Source organism: Salvia splendens, chromosome 21 (assembly GCF_004379255.2).
Source record: "Salvia splendens isolate huo1 chromosome 21, SspV2, whole genome shotgun sequence".
Lineage (NCBI taxonomy): Eukaryota > Viridiplantae > Streptophyta > Magnoliopsida > Lamiales > Lamiaceae > Salvia > Salvia splendens.
The window spans coordinates 25,050,578-25,074,622 of NC_056052.1; the positions used below are offsets into that span (position 1 = coordinate 25,050,578).

The following is a 24,045-nucleotide window of genomic DNA, read 5'->3' on the forward strand; positions in this document are numbered from 1 at the left end:
GTGGGATTATTACAACTTCAATCTATCACGCCAATATTCAAATTGTATATGGGCCAATTTAATTAATTATATGAGCCAATTCGGATATGATTAAACAGTTTCTTTCTTCTCAATTCCAAGCTTCCAACACAACCACAATTCACAAATAAACTAAACATGATTTTTTTTATATAAAAAAAAAAGTAAACAAATTCTGACTTAAACTCAGCTTCCAACCCCCTCCCTCTCCATATTGGTAGCCATCCCTTGCAGCCCCACCGCAACATACTTAGCCAAATCCTCACAGCTCATCCCCTCCACCGGATCCGCCACGAACGACCATTCGATCTCGCATCCCGCTTCATCTCCGCCGTCCATCACCTTCATCGTTGACTCATACCGCTTAAACCCCATGTTACTATCCACGACCTCGTAGCTCAGCCGCTTCTCGGCCGGGTCGATGGCGGTGAGGCGCTCGCGGCACCAGTGGCCCGAGGCCGAGGCGGCGCAGTGGCGGACGAGGGTGTTGACTTGGAAGCAGGTGTCGATGGTGGGGAGGAACTTGTGGAGGCTGAAGAAATCGGCTACGAGCGCCCACACCTCGCTTGCGGTGGGTCGGACGAGCTTTGCGCTGGCTTTTCCTTCCCATTTTGCTGATTTCTCCATTTTCTTTTCTTTTGTGAGGAAGAAGGAGAATGCTGTTTTTACCTTTTATATTGCTGTGAAAGGGAGTTTTTGTCGTTTAAGCTGGTTGGAGTGTTCAAAAGTTTTGGCACCTTCCGTTGAACACAAAAAACATACTCTACTACTAGTAATTTGGAATTTGGACTGTCTAAATTAGACTAATTTTAAACATTATTAATACACTAGTTTTATTATTAATGAAAAATGTCATATATTTAACTTATCAAAACATTTGATGGACTCACCAAAATGAGAAAAACTTTTCTAGACTGATATAGTACTCCATCTGTCCAACGTCTATCAATAAATATCTCACAGTTAATCGGCATGGATTTTAAGAAATTATTTGACTTTGTGAAAAATAATGAATAAAAAGATGTGAATCTTAATTTATAATATTGGTCTTACGATAAAAATGTGAATGAAATGAATTATTAGAATTTGGAGTTTACTTACCAAAAAATAGTAAAGAATGAAACTTATATTCATTGTCGTAAATGTTTATTGTGTGAAAATTAAGAAAAGAGTATATATTTAGAGGTGATTTTTTTCTATTTCATACATAAGAAAGTTTCATATTTTTAATCGTAATGGCTGGGTCGAAATTCTTTTTCAATTAACCCAATTTGGCACTATATATAGTAATTTACATGTATTGTTTGACGATTAATTATTAGAGAATTTTAATTGTTTAAACTATACCCTCAAATTATATACTCCCTCCGTTTCATCATAGTTGAGGCGAAACTTTTCGGCACGGAGTTTAAGAAAGAGACGTTGAGTGTGTTGAATAAATAGATAAAATAAGTAAGAGAAAGAAAAAGGTGGTGAGAATAAAGTAGAAAGTGAATAAAGTAGAGAGAAAAAAGTAAGAGAGAGTAAAGTAAGAAAGATAAAATAATTATTGTATATGGAAATAACTCAACTATGAAAAAACTTTTCGAAATGGAAAAATGACTCAACTATGAAGAAACGGAGGTAGTAATATTATGATTTCTTATAGTACTATTGTATATGTGCATTAATGCATATTTATGTGGACGAGGAGTGTTATATTGCTAACTCAATACTTAATTGTTAACTATAACTAAATAATAATCATTAGATATTTAAATTAAGGGCCTAGATAATTAGCCCCGGAATGTCAATACGATCAACAAAAAACGTCAATAAGGGTATTAGGTCAATTTACAACAAATTAGTTGTAACTAACTTTTAAAAAATATCTCATAACTTTAAAACGCATATAACTTTCTCGATTTAAATTATTTTTTCGCACAACATATATCAAATTAAAGATAATTTCATAAGGATTATAACTTTAAAGATAATTTTTCGTACATCAACAAATGTCAACATGATATATAAAATATGTCAATATGATACATGCAGAATGTCAATATAAGCAATGTGTTAGCATTCTCAAAGTATTGTGTTGACATTCTCAAAGCATTGTGTTGATATTTTTGAAACAATATATTGACATTTTCATCCAAAACCCTAATTTGGTTGTTTTTTTTATGTTTTTCGATTTAATTAATAAAAATGAAAATTACACGTGGCAAATTATAGACAACAAATTTTCTAAAATCATATGGTCTTAAATTAGTTGTAGTTAGCAATTAAATGATTAGTTAGTAGTAATTGATCACTTATCAAGTGGACCTACTTGTATATTTGTGTAAATTAAACAGCACTAATCAATACTCCACGTATATGATACGGATAATATAGATGCCGTGCTTTATATTCCGTCTTAGCTTAGCAATTTGACATCTCCAATGGAGTAGATTTAATTAATTATATCAAAAAAAATGTGGAACTAAAAGTGACTGGTCAAGATTTCGATTTGAATTTATATTTCCAAATTACAAATATATTTTATAATTCAATTAATTGGTGATTAGCTAAAATTAAACTGATTTAGTCATTTTATGTAAACACCACTTAATTTAATTAATTATATTCATCAATAACTCATCCCTATAAAATAGGAGTTTATATTTCCTTTTATATTAATTACTGTATGTTTTTAATACTCCATATAAAATAGATATGATGATGACTCATAAATGTCATGAACATATATTAATTATTTATGAACCAGTGCATTAATAAATTCAGATATATATGAGAATTTTATATTTTGATATCTTCGACGGTTTTTATTTTGTGAGAATCATTTTAAACTAAAACTAAAACCAAGAATCATTTTGTGAAAATCTTCACCAACTAAAACTATCAAATAGTCCAATTCTCTAGAACTTTTCATATAGTCTAATTCTCTAAAACTATCGATGCCCCATTTGTCTGCAAATAGTCCAATTCTCTAGAACTTTTCATATAAACTACTAACAAATTGCATAATATTTAGAAACAGTCCAACAATATTCTTAATGTGTTTTTTATTTAGAAGAGAACAATATTTAAGAATATGAATAGGAATATGATTTAATTCTTAGTGACAAATTTATTAACGGTGGAGTTATTATTGGCATGCCTTTGCATTTATTCTCTACCCCACCACTAATTATTGTGCACCGCCAATTTCAAATGGAAATTTCACAAGTCAATGATGATAAGAACAAAAGTTAGTACTACAAAATTGAAAAAAAAGAAGAAAAATGTGCGTATTGCAATTGCATTTTCAAATTGGTATAAAGTGATTGATATGATATCACATAATTAAAAAAAAATTAATGGCAAGTGCAACACCAAATCGAAATTGGGTAAATTACGGGGTTTTTTTAATCATTTTGTCTATTAGTATTTCACAATATATAACAAAATTCATGATTTCCTCACTACACATATAGTCATTTATCTTAACCAAACTTCTAAGTTACTACAAAAATTGTAGTAGAACCGAAACTTGGCAAATAAGTGTAGTAATACTTAACGCAAATTTGAAACGACATTATTTAAAGTGGTTATACAAATTATTGGGACACCTCTTTTAAATTAATTGGAAGATGGTGTTTTAAATTGAATAAACTGTAAATCTCTCTCCCTCACGACACAAATACAAAGACTTCAAAGCCCTTTCAACCACATTTTGGTTTTAAAAAAATCATAAAAGACTTGAAATAGTAAAAAGAAAGCCACATCCAATTAATTGAGATAGTTTTGCTGACCTGTATTTTCCATTTTGGAGTCGTCTTTATATAACAACTTTTTGGTTGGTGATGTCACGAAATTCCGTACAAGTTTGGCGTAATATATAAGGGCTGGTTTGATACCCTTTTTTTTCTAGGGTTATCACATGTTTGATACAATTGTGCATTTTCTTACAAGCCCGGGAAATAAATCTCTAAGGCCCAAATATCTATTCGTGCAAACTGCTGTTAGCTTTTCCTACCCTTTTGGTAGGAAAATATAGTATTGAATTAGATTACTGTTTCAATTTTCCTTTTTTCAGTGGTTGGCATTTTTTTCCTTAATAAAAGTAGGTGTTTTAAAGAGTTCAAACTTTTTTAAAAAAAGTGATTGTGAAAAAAATTAGATTAGATAATTTACTTAAAATAGAATAATACTAATTTATGCAAAAAAATTAAAATAGAAAAATATGACTATGGATTGCGGACGAAGATATAGTGTTAAAAGGCTCATTTGATGTTATTTGGGGTCTGGTTGGTCATTAATAAGAAAGTCAAAGGGTGAAGATTAAAACTATGAATATTCACAAAAGGTGTAGAACAGCAACATTATTCACAAAATGCTTTCTTTATACCTTAAATAGGTTTCACATGAAAACGCCGCAGAAACTTCAGCAGCAGTTGGCTGTCTTGTTAAGTATTGCTCAAACGATCTGAAAAAACGAAGCAAGTTAATGATAGAATTATCAGTGAATGAAAATCAATGCTAAAACTGAGGACAAACCGAAATTCACTGGGGACGGGTGTGAGCCCTTCCACAAGGACTGTAAGGGGCGAGCGAGGGGAAGTCGGTAAAGCTGACACCATGATCACAAACTATTTCAGGGCTACTCTGCCCTTAGTCATGTGAAAATATTAGCATAAGATTGCAGATCACTATAACCCAAACAAGACACTAGCCAAATGCAAATGATCAATATATAAATGCATAAAAGAATCAAACAAATAATCCAACCCTTGAATATTCATGAGTAATTGCTAGGCATCCACAGTAAAAACTACAGAGACTGGGCAACACAACAGACAGCATCATCAAGAAATAGGGTCTAAACATAACATCCTTTCCTTTTTGCCATACGGAATCCACACTCATCTCATGAACATAGGAAATACAATTTTACCTGTGTGAACGATAACATATTACTAAACTGCCAAATCAGCAGGAGAGTTTTGACCGGGAGCCTGCTAGCTGCACCTAATAAAAAGAGTGGGATCATAAAATTACAAGAATCCAATGTTAGTAGAAGAAATGCAGGGGCAATGAGCTGCAGTTTCGGAGGTCATGAAGTTGTTGATGCACCTCAAATCTCCTTTCTGTCAATATGTCAATGCAACATAAATAAAAGGTTAGTTAGCAAAGCAAATAAGCAGTTGACAGCAGTGAGTAGTGATGTACTCAAGTAAGGATTAAGGAAAGATGCCTGTGGCATATGCTTGATAAAGAAGAACGACAATCCGCTCTATAAATTCACATGTTCAAAATGCTACTAAAACAGAGAAATGATACAGCACGAAGGACCCCTAAGTCAACATTCAATAAGTATATCACAACTCCAAATCACAAATCCCATTCCTCGGAATTCTCTGGGCCAGCTCAGCAAATAAAAATAACTCAGAAAGGAAGAATTTGAATTTAATTTAAAGAATCTAGCCACATTGCAAAATCTGAAGGTATGTACCATAGTACCACCAGCAATGAAAATATGGCATGTGCACTATGCTTTAAAGTAACTACCGTTCAAAGCTATACAAACTTTAATCAGTGTGGGAACACTGCCTAAGGTAGACGAAGCTGTAGCACAGTGCACAGGTTTTTACATATAATTTTATACGTTGATGGTCAGAGTAAGCATACATCAAACTGCCAGTAGCTGCAACCAGATCAGAGCAGCAGAAGAAAAAGGGATCCTGGTTCTCCAATGAGACAACAAAATTTGCTCGTAACAAAATGAGTAACTGCCAATCCTCTTTAAGTCCTCTAAATATTTCTCAGCATTATTCTCACGCCTCAGGATACAGTTCTCCCATAGCAGACAGATGCAATATATAGATTTTTGGCCCATTTCTCCTGCAGATAATCAAGCACTGTAAGAATCAAGGAGAGCAAGTTCATTAAATATAATGGAAGAAGTAGAGGGAAGCTAACCTTGACATGTGTGCTTGGAAAAGCAGAAGTTCGAAGAGTCTCCTGTGTTTCATCCACAGGTTTCCTTCTTGGAACACTAAGAACAAGAGCAGTTTGATCCCATGTTGCTGCAGTTGATGTGATACGATATCCAGCATCCCACCTCTTATGAATACCTTCACTTGGATAAAGAAAGTCTAATTCCACCACCTGTATCAATTACAAGAATGATTATCAGCTACTTTATATCAGGGCAGCTAAAACAAGCCACAATCTGAAAGTGATAATCTGGAAATACTTGATCAGAAAACCCAGCCCCACGAGACATAACAATTGCCCATTTACTTCCTGCAGTAGCCATTGCAGTAACATAGAAACCCTCTCTCCATTTCTTGTTGATCCACTTAAATGGAAAAGACTCGCTAACTTTATATGATTGCTGCAGATACTGGGTACCTGTGTTTTATATGTCAAAGTCATTACAAGAACATCAATGCAATCAAAATAAGATTTCATACATTGAAATGCAGAACTAACCCTTAGACATAACTACCAATGAGCTCCCATTATTAGCCCCAGCAATTGCACTGATATAATAGTTGTTATCCCATTGTTCCATAATCCATTCCTGCAATTAATCCAAGAAAAACAACCGATTATCTCAGACCACAAACTATATGAAAAAATAAAAAATCATAAATAAGCAAATTAATGTTGCTATAAATATTATAGATGTGGGGGGGAGACCTTGTGAAGGAATAAAGGTGACAGCTCATAAACTTGATTAGTAAAGCCAATCCCTGCATCCATTATTAAGGCCCAGAGGTTTGAACATGATGCCACAGCGCTGATAAATAGCCTATCTTCATTTCCTTTATCAATATGCTGAGAAAGTCTCACATCCGCAACATTGTAGTGATATCTACAAGAAGAGATACAAGGTGGAGCCTATTATTATTCTGAACACCTAGCAGTAAACAGTTAAAACATGATACCTTTGCTTCATTGGCCGTCGAGCATTATACACGCTAATCCATTGTGTTGCAGGCAAACCCATGCGAACCTTTTTCCTTGGTTGTTCTTCATCATCATCATCCATCATAAGCCGTCCCCTTTTTTGTCCCACTTGATATACAAGCTTCAAAATAAGCAATAAGTTTTAAGAAACAAAAACCATAACTTCTATTAAGTGTCAAGGTCAGGAAACAAGCCTAAGTCATACACCGAACAATTCAAATAATACCTTCTGAGCACCTTCAGTTTTTATTGGCCTGATATCAGGATTTGGACCAACTATCCCATCAAACAGGGCTATATATTTAGCATAGCTAGGCTCCTCATCAAACTTTAAGTTAACAACATACTCCACAAACTGCCTAAATGGTACAGGACAAAAGCCACAAAGAGATTCTGGAGAGGTCGACATCTTCTTTTTGCAAACAAGAAAGCCTTTATTTTCACCCTAAATAGAACATAAAATAATTGTCAAGTATATATATTACTCAAATGTAAAATATAAATTCCAGACCGATGGCTAACCTGGTATCCTTGCCAAGGAAGCCGACCTCGGAGAAGAAAAACGAGTGTGTATGCAAGGGACTCCAGATCATCCCTGCGGCTACCAGTTCTTCCAAGATGGGCATGAGCACTAGCATAACGGACAGTTCCTCTGCAAGACCAACGTTCTCTTCATGTTAGAACCATGAACAGAGCAAAATATCAATATGGATATAGCGACAACAAGAAACTATAAATCATATTTCACCTAAACACATCTGGGCGTTGATCGTAATCAACATGAAGACCAGTAGAATTATCACGCCAACTGGTCGCTGCAAATAAAAAGGGCAAATAAGGATAAATTTTCTGTTGTAAATTGAAATATATGTAATATGGGCGAGTTCTTTTAGATAAAAGGCTTAGCATGCAAGAAATAATACCCAGGCCAAGATCCACCAAGAAAAGTTTTTTCTCATCCACAGTTCCAGGTGGACCAAGCAAAAAGTTCTCTGGCTTTACATCTCCGTGCACATATCTGAAATTGACATTTAAACTATAATACTATGCCTCAATAAGCTTCTTAATCTCAGCACTCTTAAAATGGCTAATTATGTTCCCTGTATTCAAGAAACAAATGCAGCGTGGAAACACTAATCGTTGTAGCAGTGAAGTAAATGCATATCTTAGTATGTTATGCCTAGAAATTAGCATTTCATTCATAGGCCTCAAGTCAATTTCTGGAAACAAGTCTCATAAAAAGGTCATAGCCATATCAAATCATATCAAAATAGGAGTAAATACACTTTAAAATACTTACCCTCTAGAGTGCAACTTCTCTAAAATGGAGATAGCTTCAATTGCAATGCATGCCACCATTTCTATGGACATTCTGCTACAAAGGATATTTACACATGAGAGCAAGACCTCATCTATGACAAAATGAAAATAGTACAAACAACAAAAACAATCTTAATTTCTTCTTGGAGAAAGACACTAACGTGTGGGAATTGTTATTCCAGACATCCCACAGACTAGGGCCAAGTATATCCATAACCTGAAAGTTCAAAATGTTAATACCAACCTCGAAAAGAGAGATTGAATTTTTTTTTATAATATATAGTATAAAATGAAAAAAACATGATATATGGGGATCATATACCATAATATAGTAGTCACTTTGACGTCCCTTGTAGTGTACACGTGGTATGCCATGACTTCCACCAAGGGCACTACGAAAACCCAAGAAATTATTCATAATAAGCAAGCATGCACAAACAAATATTAACAAAACAATGAAAATAAGTGAGACTCACTTGTAGACTTGCCACTCATAGGGTGGTCCATAATTACAGCCTTTGCTACTCCGATGCTCGAATTTCAAAGCAACCTACAACAAATAAAAAATGATATATCAATACCAGAAATCCCTGCAGCATGTAAAATAATCAGCAGATGATGTATTATATACCTCTAAAGCTCCAGGACCTATTCTTTCATGCGGGATTGGAGGGTTGATTCGGCGACCCACATACACTTGTCCGAATCCCCCTTTCCCTAGTTTTCTCCCAACCCGATATGCAGGAGAACCACCAACCTGGACCTGTTAAAGATAAATCAAACACCAGTTATTACAACAAGCCAATTTAGCAGGAAAAAAAAAAGTTTCACCTGTGGAAGATTAAGGTAAGATTTGTTTTTCAGACAGGGGGTCTCCTACTACTCAAATTAGCACACAAGATTTTAACTTCAGTATAAACAACATATGTAACGTAACTCATAATACTACATCACCACCCCCACAAACCTCTTAACACGTTCACCAACCCTCGTCGTCACCCATTAACGGTATAACGTAGCTCATAAAAATCAAAACATTGCAATAATATTCCATAAAAAGTCCGCATATGAGGAAACTCCCTACATTTTCTCCATATAAACACATCACACTACCTTTTCCGGGAGGGGAGTGCTCCCCTCATCCTCAGCTTCCCCCCCTCTGTCGCTGCCTCTGCTGCCGCGGCCGCCACTATCGAACTCGTCCATTTTCTATCTCGCTTAGGTTACCAGACTATCTCAGCTCAACTACTATTCTCAGTCTGAACAAAATTATCCCCGCAGACACAGCACACTTACATTTCCACTCTTACAACCATCATTATGCGCCACCAAAATCCGTTATCCCACCTACAGCTGCAGATACACTATTCCTCTGGAAATCCGTACAATTTCTTCCTCGCCTCGATTAATCCTTATCCGGGCCAGGTCAGGGACGTCTGCGCATGCCTCTACAGAATTTCTCAATATCCGTGATCTTCCATCGACGCCGTCGTAGATTTCCCGAGCTATGACTCACCAAACTCTCAGATCGGCAGCGTCCGGGTCAGAAATGTCAGTGAAACAGGGAGAAAATACACCTAAAGGAAATCGGCGATTGAAATCGATAAATGGAAAGAAATTAACTTTTTTGGAAATTAGGGTTCATGAATTGGGGAAAATTTACAATCCAAAAGGTCGTGAGAGAAGGAGATAGTGTGCTTGAAGAGATTGGGGAAAATTGAAATTTACTGTGTTTGTTTTTTGTGGGGGCGGGTATCTATTTTTTGGTATAAGGTGACGTGTCAATATATAATTAGCTGTGGAGTTTTCTCCTTCACTCTATTATTGGTGTATTTCAAAATTCCAATCGAATTATTGATGAGTCAAATTACATTATACTCTTGTGCGTACGCAAAAATTAGCTTTTTCGATGTGAAAGCCAAGAAAAATTATAAAGAATGCATTTGGACTAATAAAATTTGTTATAAATTAAAACTCTTCAAATTATACGCAAAGAGTGTCCACACTCTGATTCAAATGCTGTTCTCATTTAACAAGAAAATACTGGACAACTTTTCTTTAGATTTCAATATTCCCCCATCCAAGATCCAAATAAAGTTATAATGTTTTCATATTTGAAAACTAATTAAGTGAAAAATAACAATCAAATTTTGCTAATTTCCAACTAAATACTTTGCTCATTTCGAACCTTCAATGCACCTAAAGCCCAAATTATTGGATTATAAGAGTTGGTAAACTGGACTACCCAATGTTAAGCTATCTTCAGTCCACCTCATATTATATTAGTAAGACATGGGTAACTTTTAATTTGAGATAATTAAATCTATATTCTAGGTTATGGCATTTATTATTGAAAATTATGTCAAATCTCTTAAGTCTTAACCTTCAATAAGAAGCTACACAATTAAACCCTCAATTTTTTTAATACTAATAATCATACTACTAGTAATCATAATTGGAATTTATATCCGTTTCGCATTGATAAAAATATGGATCAAAACTTACTGTCCATTTAACATACTAAGGACCCGTTCAGTCTGGCAGATATAGTGTGTTAACAGCCCAAATCCAAATATTTCGTACTGTTCAGTAGACATGTTTTTAAACATGTCAGCCCTCTATTAACAACATGGCCCGTCACTGTTCACCAGCATTTGACTGGATGTAAATCTTCTACAGAAGGTGTTATTAATTTCTGACTCCTTCAGATTATTTCAGCATTTGACTACTTTACCCCACCAAACTTGATTTCCCCCAAATTTGAATTCCCCCAAATTATCATCGTCACCCCCTCAGTCCATCCCTAACTCTCTCTCTCGCGCGCACGCCTCTCTGCGATCGACGCCGGAGGAGTGGCCGCCATGACTGGGCGCGAAAATTACCTCTGTTACATACATCACTCCATTGCTTAACCAAATCATACACATCTTTTCAGAATAAAAAAATCTCAATCGACTCACAGCTCATAGCATCTGCTCCGTTAATTTTGGTTGTTGTTTCCTCACACATGGGTGTCTTGAATTTCAAACAGCTCACCACGATACAACTTAAATCGAGATTCAAGAACGCCTCTCCGCACGGGGAGGTTCCCGCTCGCACCTTTTGCTCGCACCTCAGGGAGATTCGGTCGTACCTTTCGCCGCTCAATGAGGTTTTGTAGAAGTAAAGACTGTGGTTCATTTTTTATTACATCCAGCCTTTTTGCCCAAAATAATTGGGTGGGAGTGGACTCAAATTTGAGATTTCGTTTCCCGCTGCTAAGTTTTTCCGAAGTGTTGAGCAGGGAATTTTGAAGAGATGGTGGGGGCTATTTGGTCAGATTACATGTTGGAAGAGGCAACAGTTTTAAACTAGTCACCATTTCATGTTCACTGAACATGCAAACTAAATTCTGTTCAGGTGGGGCCCACCACCTAATTCAGCCACATATTTATCTCCCGGCCATTAAAAAAACCATGAGAGTGAACATGCCCTAATAATATGATAACTCAACCGGGTGTGTTAAGGTCCTTACAGTTTTCTTAGTGTAAAACAATGTTGTGATATGCTACATTATTACACAAAAAATCTACTTTATTAACCGATATACATTATTAGACTGAAAATTTATATTATTAGACTAAAAATCTACATTGTTAGACAAAAATGTTACATTATTACCCGAGCTACATTACTAGACTAAAAAGCTACATTATTACTGTATATGACACGTGAGTTAATCTAATAGTTAGATCACAAGATCCAATGGACGACAAGTGTTTTGTGTGTTTTTCAAATATTTAGTGTAAGGATATGAATATTGTCCTAATTCCATATATACCATATAAAAAATGTTGTAGTATATATCACAATAAATTAATCTATGCTTTTTCTCTTTAAATACTAGTAATTTATTCAGAGACAAAAACATGAATTACTTATTCAATGCTTCCGAAGTTGAAATTGATACAGAATTGGCCGAGTTATTTTATATGAATACCTAAAGATAGAGGTTTTTTATGTGTGAATACTTGTAATTTATTCGTTACAATGCAGAAATGATCAAATCAAAGCTCTGAATTTCAATCACCAACATCAAACGCTCTCTCGTTTCGTAACAGCAGCCGATTACTCTACACCAAGGTTAAATCACCGGTTTAATTTCGCTTTATACTTGTCAACGTGATCGAGTATCATCATTCCCGTAGAATCTGCATCGTTTTAGGTTTTCATGGTACGATTTTCGCGTAGGAACTGGTATTTTATAGAAGAAGACTATGATCGGCCGTTTGAATTTTTTAGCTGAATTCCGGTTTACAGCGATGAGATTGCTGATGATGAGAAAGGTGAAAATCGTGATTCCGACTGTTGTGGCTTAAAATCTACGTGATTATTGTAGTTCAAATTTTGTTTGGCTGAATTTTGGTTTGCAACGATGAGAGTATGAGATTGTTGATGATGAGAAGGGGAACATAGTAATTCTGAATGTTGTGGCTTAAACAGTGAGTGACCATTGTTGTTTAGCTGAATTTTGGTTTACAACGATGAGATTGTTGTTACTGAGAAGGGGAAAATAGTAATCTTGGTTTTTTTGAATGAGATTGAACCTTGGTGTATAAAGTCATATATGCTCATTTTGACCCCTTACTGCATGGATATTCTTCATTTGTAGGTTTTTACCAGGAACGCGTAATTGGTTAAAATCATGACGGTTATACTGTGTGCCTTCTGGAGCTTATTCTAGTGAGTTTGATTCGTTGTTTTCGTTATGATTTATTGATTTCAAGAATAAATCAAGTTTTTCCAGTTTATATTTCATCTCATATTTGATTTGCATGAGTTTTGAATATGTGCCGTTTGGTTTCTTATCTGTTACTCGGTGAATAGTTTGGTTGAGAAATGAAGCCATATTAGTGTGGGAAGCAGATTGGATATTGATGTTTTGAGGTTTAGGGTACTGTGACTACTGTCTACTTGCATACAATTTGATTAGAATCCATGGGTGTGTCAATGAGATGGTTATGCTTATGCAGATGAATGAATTTCTATGACACTTACTTTGAATGTGAATCGTGTTAATATAATCCTTCACCATGCCACAAAAGTTCTGCAAGCAAATAAGTACAGTAGATTTTAGTTCAGTCCAAAAAGTCCAAGGCCCAAATATGATGGATCTGATTTTCTTTTGTATACACCTAGAAACGAGACATAAGGAGGTTTGAGCATGCTGAAACATGATTATGGCTCCAAATCCTATGAAACATCATTAACTGTAGTTTGGGGTTAAAAGTTTGGAAGCTTGTTGGATGCAAAGGAATACTACTTCTTTACATATTTACTTTTGTACTGGAATGAAGTTGAACATATGTGAGGATTATCATGTCCTCAGTGGGGTTCCTTATCAACAACGCAGAGGAAAAGAGAATCCATTGTCTCTAGTGAATGAGTGAATCAAAATCATATTCTTATGGATGCCTTAAAGCATTTGTTTCTTTAAAAAAGCTGGTTTTGTGACCACTCTCATGATCTCATCCACATCAACACGTGGACAGAGACTGCTCATGGCCTCATTATTCGTGGAACATTTATGAACTATGTTCTCACTTTGCACCTTATGGTGGAATTACTGCAATGGCGATAAGGATTGATGCTGCTTATCCAAGGGTAAATTCACTCTCTCTTTCTAATCATTGGTGAGTTTTATTTATTTTTAAAATAGCCCTGTCTCTTGGATTCCTCATTTTTGTAGTTTATTCCTCCTGTTAATTGTGGTTCATTGTCTTAGCTCTATGAATTAAACATTTTTGCTTATTTTAATTCATATAGTTCTATGGCAATGATATCCGACGTGTTTCAATTATCTAGTCATCATACTTGCCTAGAAATATCTATTTGGGGAGTTTTACAGAATACAGAATCTACCAATAAGTTTCAATTATCTACCACTACCCGAACCAAATACAGAATCTTTTTGGGGAGTTTTACAGCATGGACAACTGTGGGTTCTCATCACTTATTATTGACTATAGGCTAGGCTAGGCTAGATTTTACATCTTAAAGTGTTGTTCGTGTCTGCCCATCAATTACTAGGGATAATTCTGTGCTGGTATTTAGTCTTATTGTATTTCACATCACACATAAATATGCACCACCTGTATGACATGTAAAGTATACACAAACACAAGTGATTGTGTTTAGTAAAAACTGACTAATTATTGTGAAGGTTTTGTGTTAAGTGATTGTAATAAGAATAAGAATACTATGTTTATCATATGAGTTAGCCAGAGAAATTATGGCCATGATATTTTCATTGATCCCTTGGAAGTGGCACGCAGGGTGTCCTAATTTTCTGGAAAAGGATACAAAAAGTTATATCAGCTAAAAGTGGTATCCCAATTATTAACAAATGACCGACTCAGAAAAGTTTGATGAGGATAAGAACTCCTTGTGACACAAGTGTATGAATATGAGCGACCTCGGGTCTTTTTCATTTGGTCTTTCTAGTTTCACTTACAGCATCCGCAATTATTTGACTGTTCAGAGGGAGTGATCCTTCTAGCATTTAAATTACCAGTAGCACTCAGAGGCAGCAGCTCTAGGCATATACTTGACACGATTCCCTTATTTTTCTACTAATTTTTTGTGTATGTTTGATCATATTTGGTCGGTGACTCTGTATCTGTAGCATTGGAGCTAAAAAAGTTAAGAAGGAATGCACACAATTTCAAGAATACTGCAAAGTAGAGAACATTGATGGGTAATTTTGTTTCCCTTATCCTATTCTTACATACCAAGTTTATACTAGTATATATATATATATATATATGTGTGTGTGTGTGTGTGACATGTCCAGATTTTAGTATATTACACCATTTTGGCAGGGTTTTATTAATTTGTTTCTTCGTTATGTAGTATTCTTATTTGTAGTTATAATTTGTGTATACTCTATTGTAGGTGCGTGAGAACATTCAAAGAGGTAAAACAAGAGCATGCAACCCTCAAGAGGAAGCTTGAGAACTATTTTCAGGTCTTCCTTGTTTTAAGTTTTTGTGTATAGATTACACGTGTATGTCTACAAATTAACCGCGGTTTTTCCTTTTCGTAATTCAGCTTGTAAGAGAAGCTCGTCTACATCAAAGCCGCAATGCGGAGGAATGAAGATGGTGATTCCAAATAAGTGAACGTTACTACTTGTAGAATGAAAAACTGTTGACTAAATATGTAAATGTTAGTACTTTCTTAGAATGAAATAACTTTTCACTAAATAAGTAAAATGTTACTATCAGTAGAATGAAAATAACTTTTGACCAGGTGAATACGGATGATCAGTTTCCGTACATTCTTGAGTTGATTTTTTATGCTCCCACCTTCAAATTTCGGTGTCTTTAAATACGTATCTCATAGTCATTTTTTGGAATAAATATCTCATTTTATTTGTAATATTTTTTATAAATGGACTTTTTACTAATTAATTTATAAAAGTAGAATTTAAATTCTATTATTTTTTTTATATTCACTTATCTTTACATTTTTTAAAACATGCATCAAGTAAGACATTTATTTTTAAAAAGTTCGCTATGAACTTGATACAGATCCTGCTTTCAATTGGATATACGAGAAACTTCATTATTCATTTAAGATCACATAAATACCATGATGGTCCATTTCACATATTCCATTCGATGATGAAAAAGTTTCTTTCAATTATAGGAGAATGTGGCTCAAGGCATTTTTTGTGAAGGACCAATCTTAACTTACTAGAAAAAGACAGAATAATTGAAGCATAACTATTCCTGATTGAACTGTGAAGAGATGAATCGAGGAAAATAGTTTCAATGATTTCTACATTTAAAAAAGACTAAGAGTTGTCGATTCCAAAGGAATGTATAAATTTGTTATTGCAATTCACCATTCAAGTTTAAATTTTGAAATCTAATTTACGATCACCCCTCGCCCGAGAGTTTGTTGTAGATTTAATGAAGTTATTCCAAAAAAGGTGTTAAAAATCATGGCAGAAGTGTGAATTATTTTTATTACAGAGTACATGTTTGTTAGGGTAGATAATTCATGTAGAGATTGAATTCAATGAACAAAAATGTCCAAACATGCGCACTGTGATTATTTTAAGTAGTATGTTGAAAAACTGCATAAGGCAACACCATAATGTACTATAGAGCAAACCAAATTTAAAACGTCTTGTAACAACCCGATCCTACAACAAACCCGACAAAAATGAAGCAATCACAACCACACAAGGAGGGCCATTAGCAAGTTAGAGAACGAGCTACTGTTAAATCCAGAGTTGCTTTGCCCAGAACAACCCGAGAAATCAAAAACAGGGAGGTAGAATCACCCGGATATCATGTGTTTCGTATCTGATCCATTATAACCTCACACATGCACAAAATAATATACATTTGCACCGGGATGCGGATAATACCTTATTAAGGAACAAAGTCAATATCCTTGAAGTACTCGTGCTCAAGAGCAGCCCTTGCCGTGATTCTTTCGCTCGGATCTAAGCAGAGCATTTTCTGCAAGAGAGAAACTATACATTAGTTATCCTAACATCACACTATCTTTTAGTATTTGATTATATAAAATGTAGATTGCTAGTCTTAACAGATGTAAAAGGAGGTCAAAATTAAATTAACACTAAAAAACGAATGTAGATCAAATTTCATGCCAGTGATATCCAAAGACAAACCACTTTAATGCAAAACAAAGTGAAGGATTGAGCAATGTAATCTTCATTTGAAGTTGTAAATACTATGTGAAGAAATTAGAAAATTTTCATTAATATTGTTCTAAGCAACTTACACGAAGGAGGTCAAGGCCAGATGAATCGAGATTTGGTACCACGGTTGCCAGATCCTGCAAATAGAGAATTCAATTAAAACTTCAATAATCTGATAGTTTCAGAGTAAGGGGCTGAAAATGTAGATGTGTAGACTAATCACCTTGGATGGCCACTTTGGAAATGATGATTTAAAATCGGGCAGGGATGTTACTCCAGGCCATGTGTCTTCAGTTGGGGTGCCCACGACCCTGCATTATGTTAATACAAAGCATAAATAGGTAACTTTGGTATAGAATGAAAATCGGTAGTGGAAGGAAAAGTTGATGATTGTGATTAATGATTTGTTGTTCCAGATGTATCACCTAAAAATTCTGAACAGTTCATCAATTTCAGAGTCCCCAGGAAACAATGCATGCTTGTTTACCATCTCAGCAAATATGCAGCCAACTGACCACACATCAACAGGAGTAGAATAGTGTCTCGATCCTAGGAGTATCTCTGGAGCCCTGTACCATAGAGTCACAGCCTACAAAAGAGAAAAAATGTATCGGCCAGTTTGTAAGAGATCCTTTCTTGAAGTGAGTTTTAAGATGATCATAGACTATTATGTGAAACTTCCAGCCCAATTTTGTTTGAGATAGACACCCAGTGAAATTGGAAAGGAATAAGGTTGAATAAAGACCAGAATAGAATATGAAGCAATTTCCAAGGTTGGGGTTCTCATGAAGTCATGTTTTAGAAGATCAGAAACAATTCTCACAAGTCACAATTGCAAACCACACAATTGAGGCAGTCAAAAGGTTTTTTTCTTTTGTAGAAAAGCCTGCCATAATAGTATCATATTTTGAAGCATCTACCTCGTGTGTAAATGTCCTGACAGGAATACCAAATGCTCTGGCCAGTCCAAAGTCAGCAAGTTTCAGTGAATTGGTACGTCGATCTATTAGCAAGTTTTGAGGTTTCAAGTCCCGGTGAAGTACGCGATGAGAATGACAATAGGCAATTCCACATAGTATTTGGTACAGAAACGTCTGCAAGAGTGAAGCCAACTTAGTAATAATAGTAGTATTAATTTGCTAGAAAAAGACTATTCAAAACACTGTATGACGTATCATAACTTTATGAAAACATTCCACACATTGTTATTTAATCATTTCTATCTAGTCTCTGAGTGACAAATTTTTTCTATTTATATACTTGCATGGTTCAAATTTAATACTTACTATATTTAAATATAGCAGTCTCCATAGATAAAAGAAAAGGCAGATTGAAGTGAAGTCAACTAACTTTTATGAGACGAGGATCCTGTGAGAATTCTGGACAAGAATCCATGTGTTTCTTTAAATCCAAGTCCAAGTATTCGAATACCAAATACAAACGCTTCTCACTGTGCACCACATCCTGCAACCTGCAACACCAGCATGAGAGGAAGTTTAGAGCACAACCCAGGAAATCGGAGATAGCTACATTGAATTTGTATAATGAAGCAAAAATAAAGTTATCTAGAGTACAATGTCATACGGATGAAGCAGAACTTTCAATGAGGTTATCTAAACCAGACAATAGCATATTCTGTGAGAATCTAATTTTGCTAAGCAGCCAAACTGTGTTTTCATCATACCTCACAATATTTCCGTGCTGCATCTCTTTTAAAAGAGAAATCTCTCTGATAGCAGTACTTGGCACCCCCTCATCCTCTTGCTCCAGCCTAATTTTCTTCAGCGCAATGGTTTCATTAGTTACACGATCACGAGCTTTATATACTACTCCATATGTTCCCTCGCCAATCTTCTCCACTTTTTCATACTGCACCATAAATCATATGTTATCAGGACTCACAAAAAACATAACATTGCTAATGCGGAAATTACTAATTAGCGAGAACGAGAATCACCTGCTCCATCTGTCACCATTGATTTGATTCACCGTCAGTTGAGGAAGGACAAAGGAAATGTCAGAACACAATGCACAAGTGTGTGTAACGCAAATAATTCTATAAGAAAGTAGCACATCTCATGGATATTTATACTTGCTCGGAAAAAGTTTTCTCAGAAAAACAGTGCTGAAATCAACTGTAGTAAAATATATCTTCATGTTTCCATAAATCACATAGATCCGTGACTTGAAGTCAATTTCGACCATTCAATCAAACACAAACCATCATGAAACAAATTCCATATCCAATGTATCTATCTAGCATACAATGCAAGCAAAATAACAAACAGATATGGTATTGACTCGCGTCAAGAGTAAAATTCCGGCATAAAGCAGCATAAAAATTACTAAAATCGACATGCATTCTCTTCATTTCGAGAAAATAAAGCAAAATTAAAGTAACTACACAGATCAACCGCAAATCAATACGCGATTTAGTAAAAAGCAACCGATTGGTATGAGTCACCGTCGCATCCACCAATTCACCGGTTAATATACACGAACAAGATCAATCACAGCTAATCAGTCAAAGCAAGTAAATAAAAAAAAACACGAGCATTAAAAAATCAGATGATGCGAGAAAAAAACACAGTTAACTTAGTTGCATTTTGATTAAATGCAAAAGCAAGCAGAAAAAAACTTCATAAATCATGGCGTGTACGTACCAGAGATCGGTGAATTGCAGAGCGAGAGAGAAATGGAGCAAGTAAAAAGGGATGGAATAGACTCAGTTTACTGCATTTTACCCTCGCCTGAGCTTTTATATAAGGTTGGCTTTGAATTAATTTATTTTTTCTCCCATTTTACTATGCATCCATTGGTTTAACGTTTTGACCAAATGGTAAGTCAGGTCACTTTCTTTGCTTTTACTTTTCCTTTTCTTTCTTTTTAGCAAATTTACCTACTAATTATTCTCATGCCTATATAATTATTTGAGAAAAAATTATAAGTATCCCAATATTTGTGGGACTATAAATGAATATCTACATTATTAAAATTGTCAACAATTTTATCATATCAATCAGATTTTCGATAATTGATTGCTGGGTAGGTCAATAATTTATGTGTGGAATGATATTGATATGGAGTAGGACTAGTACTATATTACATTCGGTCACAAAAATAGTGGACGACATAGTTTCATAGAAATTTTGAGAGATAAAGAGAAAAAAAAAGCAAAATCCTTCTCGTTACAAATATAAAATTTATCATAAATAGATAAATACTGATAATTTGTTGAATAGACCAAAAGATCAAAATAAGAATATTTTTATGGACGAATATAGTATGTGTGCGAATGATATTGATACACTTGTTTAATTTACGTTGTTCTGACTTTTCTGCTTATAATCATTCTCTGCCATGTGATTTTCTGCAAAATACTAGTGTATTCAATCAATTTTAAATAAACTTAAAATCAATAACTTGTAATGATAAAACAAGATTAAGCCCACACAAGGCCCATGATAGGCAAATGGATCATACATGGGCCTTACTTATTTTCATCGTTAAACATAATTTAATTTTGTAGTAATAAACAAAATAATTCCCTACATCTGACAGTATGATTTATGAATATCTTTTTGCCATTTTAATATGCTCAGTGATATAAGTCTCAATTCATTTTTACTTATATCCAATCAGCATTTTTAACTCATACCTATTTCGTTATATGCAAAAATCAGTAATAACTACTAGTATACAATTGCTATGTCAGTGTTTTGACCAAAGACTGAATTTTTTATCCAAAAAACCAAAGCAATATTCTCAATCTCATTGATATACAATTATTTGATATATAAAAAAAATAAAAAAACTGGAAAATGCTATGTGAGGTTGTTATCCTTGTAAATAACGCAGGACCATTAATTAAATTTATGGTCCAAGTATAAATGAAAGCAAAAACGACGTTTCCAACTATTTTCCATGATTCGTTCTTTTTCCTTTTTCTCTCTTTTTTCTTTTTTTTCATTTTCAATAGATTTATTTTCTTTTTCCATTATCAATAGACTCATTTTATTACACTTATTTTCAATGGGATCGAATAGAGAAAATCAAATTACTGCTCAAAATTGTGTCCAATGTTAGGCACGTATGCAGCCTTTTTAAATCAATGTATATTTCTTTCTTACCAAAAATACCTTTTTTTAAATTTTAACTTCATCAATCATCATGATTTGTTGTAATTTTTTTTAAGTTCCATCTTTATTTCGAAAGGGTAGTAATCGTTTCAGTTTTCAGCCGGTGCTATTGCGGGATTCAAAGCTGCAACCATCGCTGGCGTTGTTGCATCCATTCCTACTATATGTTTTATCATTCACTTATTGCTTTATAAAATATATAAATACATTTTCAAAGATTACTGGACGTAAATTTATAAAGTAGAATTAAGGTAGAAAGAAAAAAATAGTTAGAATATTATTAGCGTATATTAGTAGATTTATACTATGGATCAATAGAATTAAAGTTGAAGATTAATTTTCATGGACGACTTAAAATGATAAAAATGAGACGATGAACAAAGCAAATAGTATATGCAATTAGTATTGTTGTGGTATTTGATTTCAATCATTATTAGAAACCTCAAAGTAGTAGTAAATGAAATTATGTTATATTTGTACTCCACTGGTCAAGCTCTCATCATACCTTCAGGTATAATTATACACATTTCCCGATAATCATATGATTTTACTACATTCTCGCCATTATCAGAATTAATAAACAATAAACAATAAACAAATAAATTGTAACAAAAAATATACGAAATCTCATGCCCAAATTATTTTGTTATATCATCCGCTGCCTTACTATCATGGACACTCTCATTGCTGCGGACAAGACTATTTTGGAAAGGAACAAGAAAAAATGTGTATGCTCGGTATATTTTATGCACACATTAATATTAATATAGGGATAAAAGATGAAAAAACGTCAAGGTTGAGATAGTATGTGCTCTAAAATAGTCTTGTCCCTATGATAGTATGTGCATAAAATAGTCATATAAAGAAAAAATGCGTATGCTCGGTATATTTTATGCACATATTAATATTAATATGGGGATAAAAGATGAAAAAACTTCAAAGTTGAGATAGTATGTGCTCTAAAATAGTCTTGTCCCTATGATAGTATGTGCATAAAATAGTCATATAACGAAAAAATGCGTATGCTCGGTATATTTTATGCACATATTAATATTAATATAGGGATAAAAGATGAAAAAACATCAAGGTTGAGATAGTATGTGCTCTGAAATAGTCTTGTCCCTATGATAAAAAATAGTCTTGTGCATAAAATAGTCATATAAAGAAAAAATGCGTATGCTCAGTATATTTTATGCACATATTAGAGTATACTAATTCTTTATATGATAGTAATGTTTTCTAGTACTACTATATATCCTAATGTACTTTATTTGGCCCCAATATATGATTTTTACTCCGCCACCGATTACATCATTCATATACTCACTGTGATTATTAACTATAATTGCAAAAATCTTAGGGTGTGTTCACTTTGGTAGAATTGGGTAATTCTTGGTTCAATTGGGGAAATTATGATTGTTCACCTTCCATGAATTAATTGGAGGAAGTCTTAGAATTGAGGAGAGGCCCACACTATTCATAGAAATGGTCAAGAATTGAAATCTTGGACAGTAGGTAAGATTTGTTTTTGCATTGGTTTCTCCACCAAGATTTGGAGTTGATTTTTCACATTTTGTTAGGAGTAAAGGCTCGAGACTAAGGTACCAAGGGAGGGCAGCGCCTGCCAGAGCCACCATTGCGATGCCTACCCGGTCCTCAGAAGGGGTTTCCGAGATATAAAAATATTGCTCCACCCATGCAAGCCATGCGAGGGCGTCCGAGCCATCAAAGGTAGGCATTGGCGATGTTGATTTGTTGCCGGCTGACACCGAATTAGATTCCCAATTTTCAGAGGACGCACCGTCCTCCGGCGTTGCTTTGGACTTGTGGTTGAGGGCCACGAAACCCGCACGCATTTCCTCTATCAAGGAGTCGAGTTTTGACCCCAACGCCGAGACCCGTTTATTCATCTGCTGGAACTGGGCGTTGAGTTCTGCATTAGCCTTCTCCAAACCGTCTAGGCGTGAATCTCCCCGAGAGTTGACAATCGTTCACCGCACCAATTGTTAGGAGTAAAGGCTCGAGACTAAGGAACAAGAACATAAACGAACAAGAGAAAGAACTCAATATAACTAATCAGACTAGAACAAGAAATAATCCTCACGAAGGAGGCCACGGCTACGCCGTCTAAATTCTGATCTCTCCAAAAGATCCTTCTATCATCTATGTATCTCCCTATATATAGACGATTGCTAACACTAAACTAGGAACTGAAATAAAAATATAACAATAATTGATGAAAGATAGGAATTGAATTAACAATAAAAATATAACAATAATTCGTGCTAGCCCTAACTTCCAAATCTTCTCGCTATTCCTCCGGATTTGATGGCCAAACGACCTCCCTCTTTCTTCGCTTGTAGACCACTCCCCTCCAACAACATCCGTATCACATTTGCCCAAACTTTCCACCTTATTACCTTCTCTCTCACTCTTTTGAATTGTTATTTTCCTTTTTTATTAGTCAAATTTTGAATTTGGGGCTACTATTTTCCTTATATTTTAGTTTAAAACATATGAACTGAACAAATTGGCCAAGAATTATATATATGAGATATAATGCATCAATTCTTCAAAGGATTCAATTCTTGGAGATTTTAGAATTAGAAATCTAATAAATTCTTCAAAAGCCATAAAATAAATTCTTGCCGAATTAGAAATCTAATAGGGTGAACACGCCGTTAAAGTAACAATCTAGGTAAAAGCATAATAAAAAAACATGTACCTATATATTTATTATAGTATCAATTCCATTTTATTTTTGAAAATATCCTATCAATTGATCACTTGTTACATCCACCATATTCACAAGTGTATTCATCGACTTCTAGTACCCGCTAGCAAGCCGTTCATGCCTTTCTGACACTCTAACAGACATTTATTTTTATCACAGCGACTATTGGCGGAAGA

General features: G+C 34.6%; 4 protein-coding genes across 12 annotated transcripts; 1 reads left to right on the plus strand and 3 right to left on the minus strand.

Moving 5' to 3' along the window:
• Positions 1 to 87: 87 nt before the first annotated feature.
• LOC121783605 (lachrymatory-factor synthase-like) lies at positions 88 to 974 on the minus strand. The gene has a single exon (XM_042181731.1). It carries the CDS (start codon positions 643 to 645, stop codon positions 205 to 207), a length of 441 nt encoding a protein of 146 aa, XP_042037665.1. The 5' UTR covers positions 646 to 974; the 3' UTR covers positions 88 to 204.
• Positions 975 to 4,300: 3,326 nt separating this feature from the next.
• LOC121784743 (casein kinase 1-like protein HD16) lies at positions 4,301 to 10,020 on the minus strand. The gene is made up of 17 exons (XM_042182964.1): positions 9,394 to 10,020; positions 8,912 to 9,043; positions 8,757 to 8,830; positions 8,603 to 8,672; positions 8,442 to 8,497; positions 8,261 to 8,332; positions 7,884 to 7,978; positions 7,709 to 7,775; positions 7,483 to 7,612; positions 7,187 to 7,405; positions 6,939 to 7,081; positions 6,691 to 6,865; positions 6,481 to 6,571; positions 6,242 to 6,399; positions 5,965 to 6,153; positions 5,674 to 5,886; positions 4,301 to 5,132 (listed from the first exon to the last, which is right to left on the minus strand). Exons 1-16 carry the CDS (start codon positions 9,484 to 9,486, stop codon positions 5,827 to 5,829), a joined length of 1,824 nt encoding a protein of 607 aa, XP_042038898.1. The 5' UTR covers positions 9,487 to 10,020; the 3' UTR covers positions 4,301 to 5,132; positions 5,674 to 5,826.
• A 2,196-nt stretch (positions 10,021 to 12,216) lies between these two features.
• On the plus strand, positions 12,217 to 15,569 carry LOC121784489 (histidine-containing phosphotransfer protein 4-like). 9 transcript variants are annotated; one of them, XM_042182630.1, is made up of 6 exons: positions 12,217 to 12,402; positions 12,511 to 12,605; positions 13,812 to 13,952; positions 14,945 to 15,016; positions 15,214 to 15,286; positions 15,370 to 15,569. In XM_042182630.1, exons 3-6 carry the CDS (start codon positions 13,891 to 13,893, stop codon positions 15,415 to 15,417), a joined length of 255 nt encoding a protein of 84 aa, XP_042038564.1. In that variant the 5' UTR covers positions 12,217 to 12,402; positions 12,511 to 12,605; positions 13,812 to 13,890; the 3' UTR covers positions 15,418 to 15,569. The 9 variants fall into 9 exon arrangements, 5 of the variants coding, with proteins under 5 accessions (XP_042038564.1, XP_042038560.1, XP_042038561.1 ...); XR_006046714.1 differs by having other exon boundaries at positions 12,217 to 13,002; positions 13,812 to 13,923; XR_006046715.1 differs by having other exon boundaries at positions 12,217 to 12,605; positions 13,812 to 13,923.
• Positions 15,570 to 16,407: 838 nt separating this feature from the next.
• Positions 16,408 to 19,772, minus strand: LOC121785194 (cell division control protein 2 homolog A-like). The gene is made up of 9 exons (XM_042183573.1): positions 19,660 to 19,772; positions 18,954 to 18,962; positions 18,681 to 18,865; positions 18,347 to 18,467; positions 17,917 to 18,090; positions 17,422 to 17,585; positions 17,220 to 17,307; positions 17,080 to 17,133; positions 16,408 to 16,793 (listed from the first exon to the last, which is right to left on the minus strand). The coding sequence occupies exons 2-9, from the start codon at positions 18,960 to 18,962 to the stop codon at positions 16,704 to 16,706; spliced, it is 885 nt and encodes a 294-aa protein (XP_042039507.1). The 5' UTR covers positions 19,660 to 19,772; the 3' UTR covers positions 16,408 to 16,703.
• Positions 19,773 to 24,045: the final 4,273 nt, after the last annotated feature.

Excerpts from the sequence above, each read along its gene's own strand:
- LOC121783605 (XM_042181731.1), bottom strand. The coding sequence starts at position 645 with ATGGAGAAATCAGCAAAATGGGAAGGAAAAGCCAGCGCAAAGCTCGTC.
- LOC121784743 (XM_042182964.1), bottom strand. The coding sequence starts at position 9,486 with ATGGACGAGTTCGATAGTGGCGGCCGCGGCAGCAGAGGCAGCGACAGA. Across the intron at positions 6,866-6,938 it reads CGACGGCCAATGAAGCAAAG|ATATCACTACAATGTTGCGG; the intron begins GTATCATGTTTT and ends CTCTTCTTGTAG. Across the intron at positions 5,887-5,964 it reads TTCCAAGCACACATGTCAAG|GAGAAATGGGCCAAAAATCT; the intron begins GTTAGCTTCCCT and ends GATTATCTGCAG.
- LOC121784489 (XM_042182626.1), top strand. The coding sequence starts at position 13,891 with ATGGCGATAAGGATTGATGCTGCTTATCCAAGGGTAAATTCACTCTCT. Across the intron at positions 15,017-15,213 it reads AAAGTAGAGAACATTGATGG|GTGCGTGAGAACATTCAAAG; the intron begins GTAATTTTGTTT and ends ACTCTATTGTAG. Across the intron at positions 15,287-15,369 it reads AGCTTGAGAACTATTTTCAG|CTTGTAAGAGAAGCTCGTCT; the intron begins GTCTTCCTTGTT and ends TTCGTAATTCAG.
- LOC121785194 (XM_042183573.1), bottom strand. Across the intron at positions 17,308-17,421 it reads GAACTGTTCAGAATTTTTAG|GGTCGTGGGCACCCCAACTG; the intron begins GTGATACATCTG and ends AACATAATGCAG. Across the intron at positions 16,794-17,079 it reads CTGGCCTTGACCTCCTTCGT|AAAATGCTCTGCTTAGATCC; the intron begins GTAAGTTGCTTA and ends TCTCTCTTGCAG.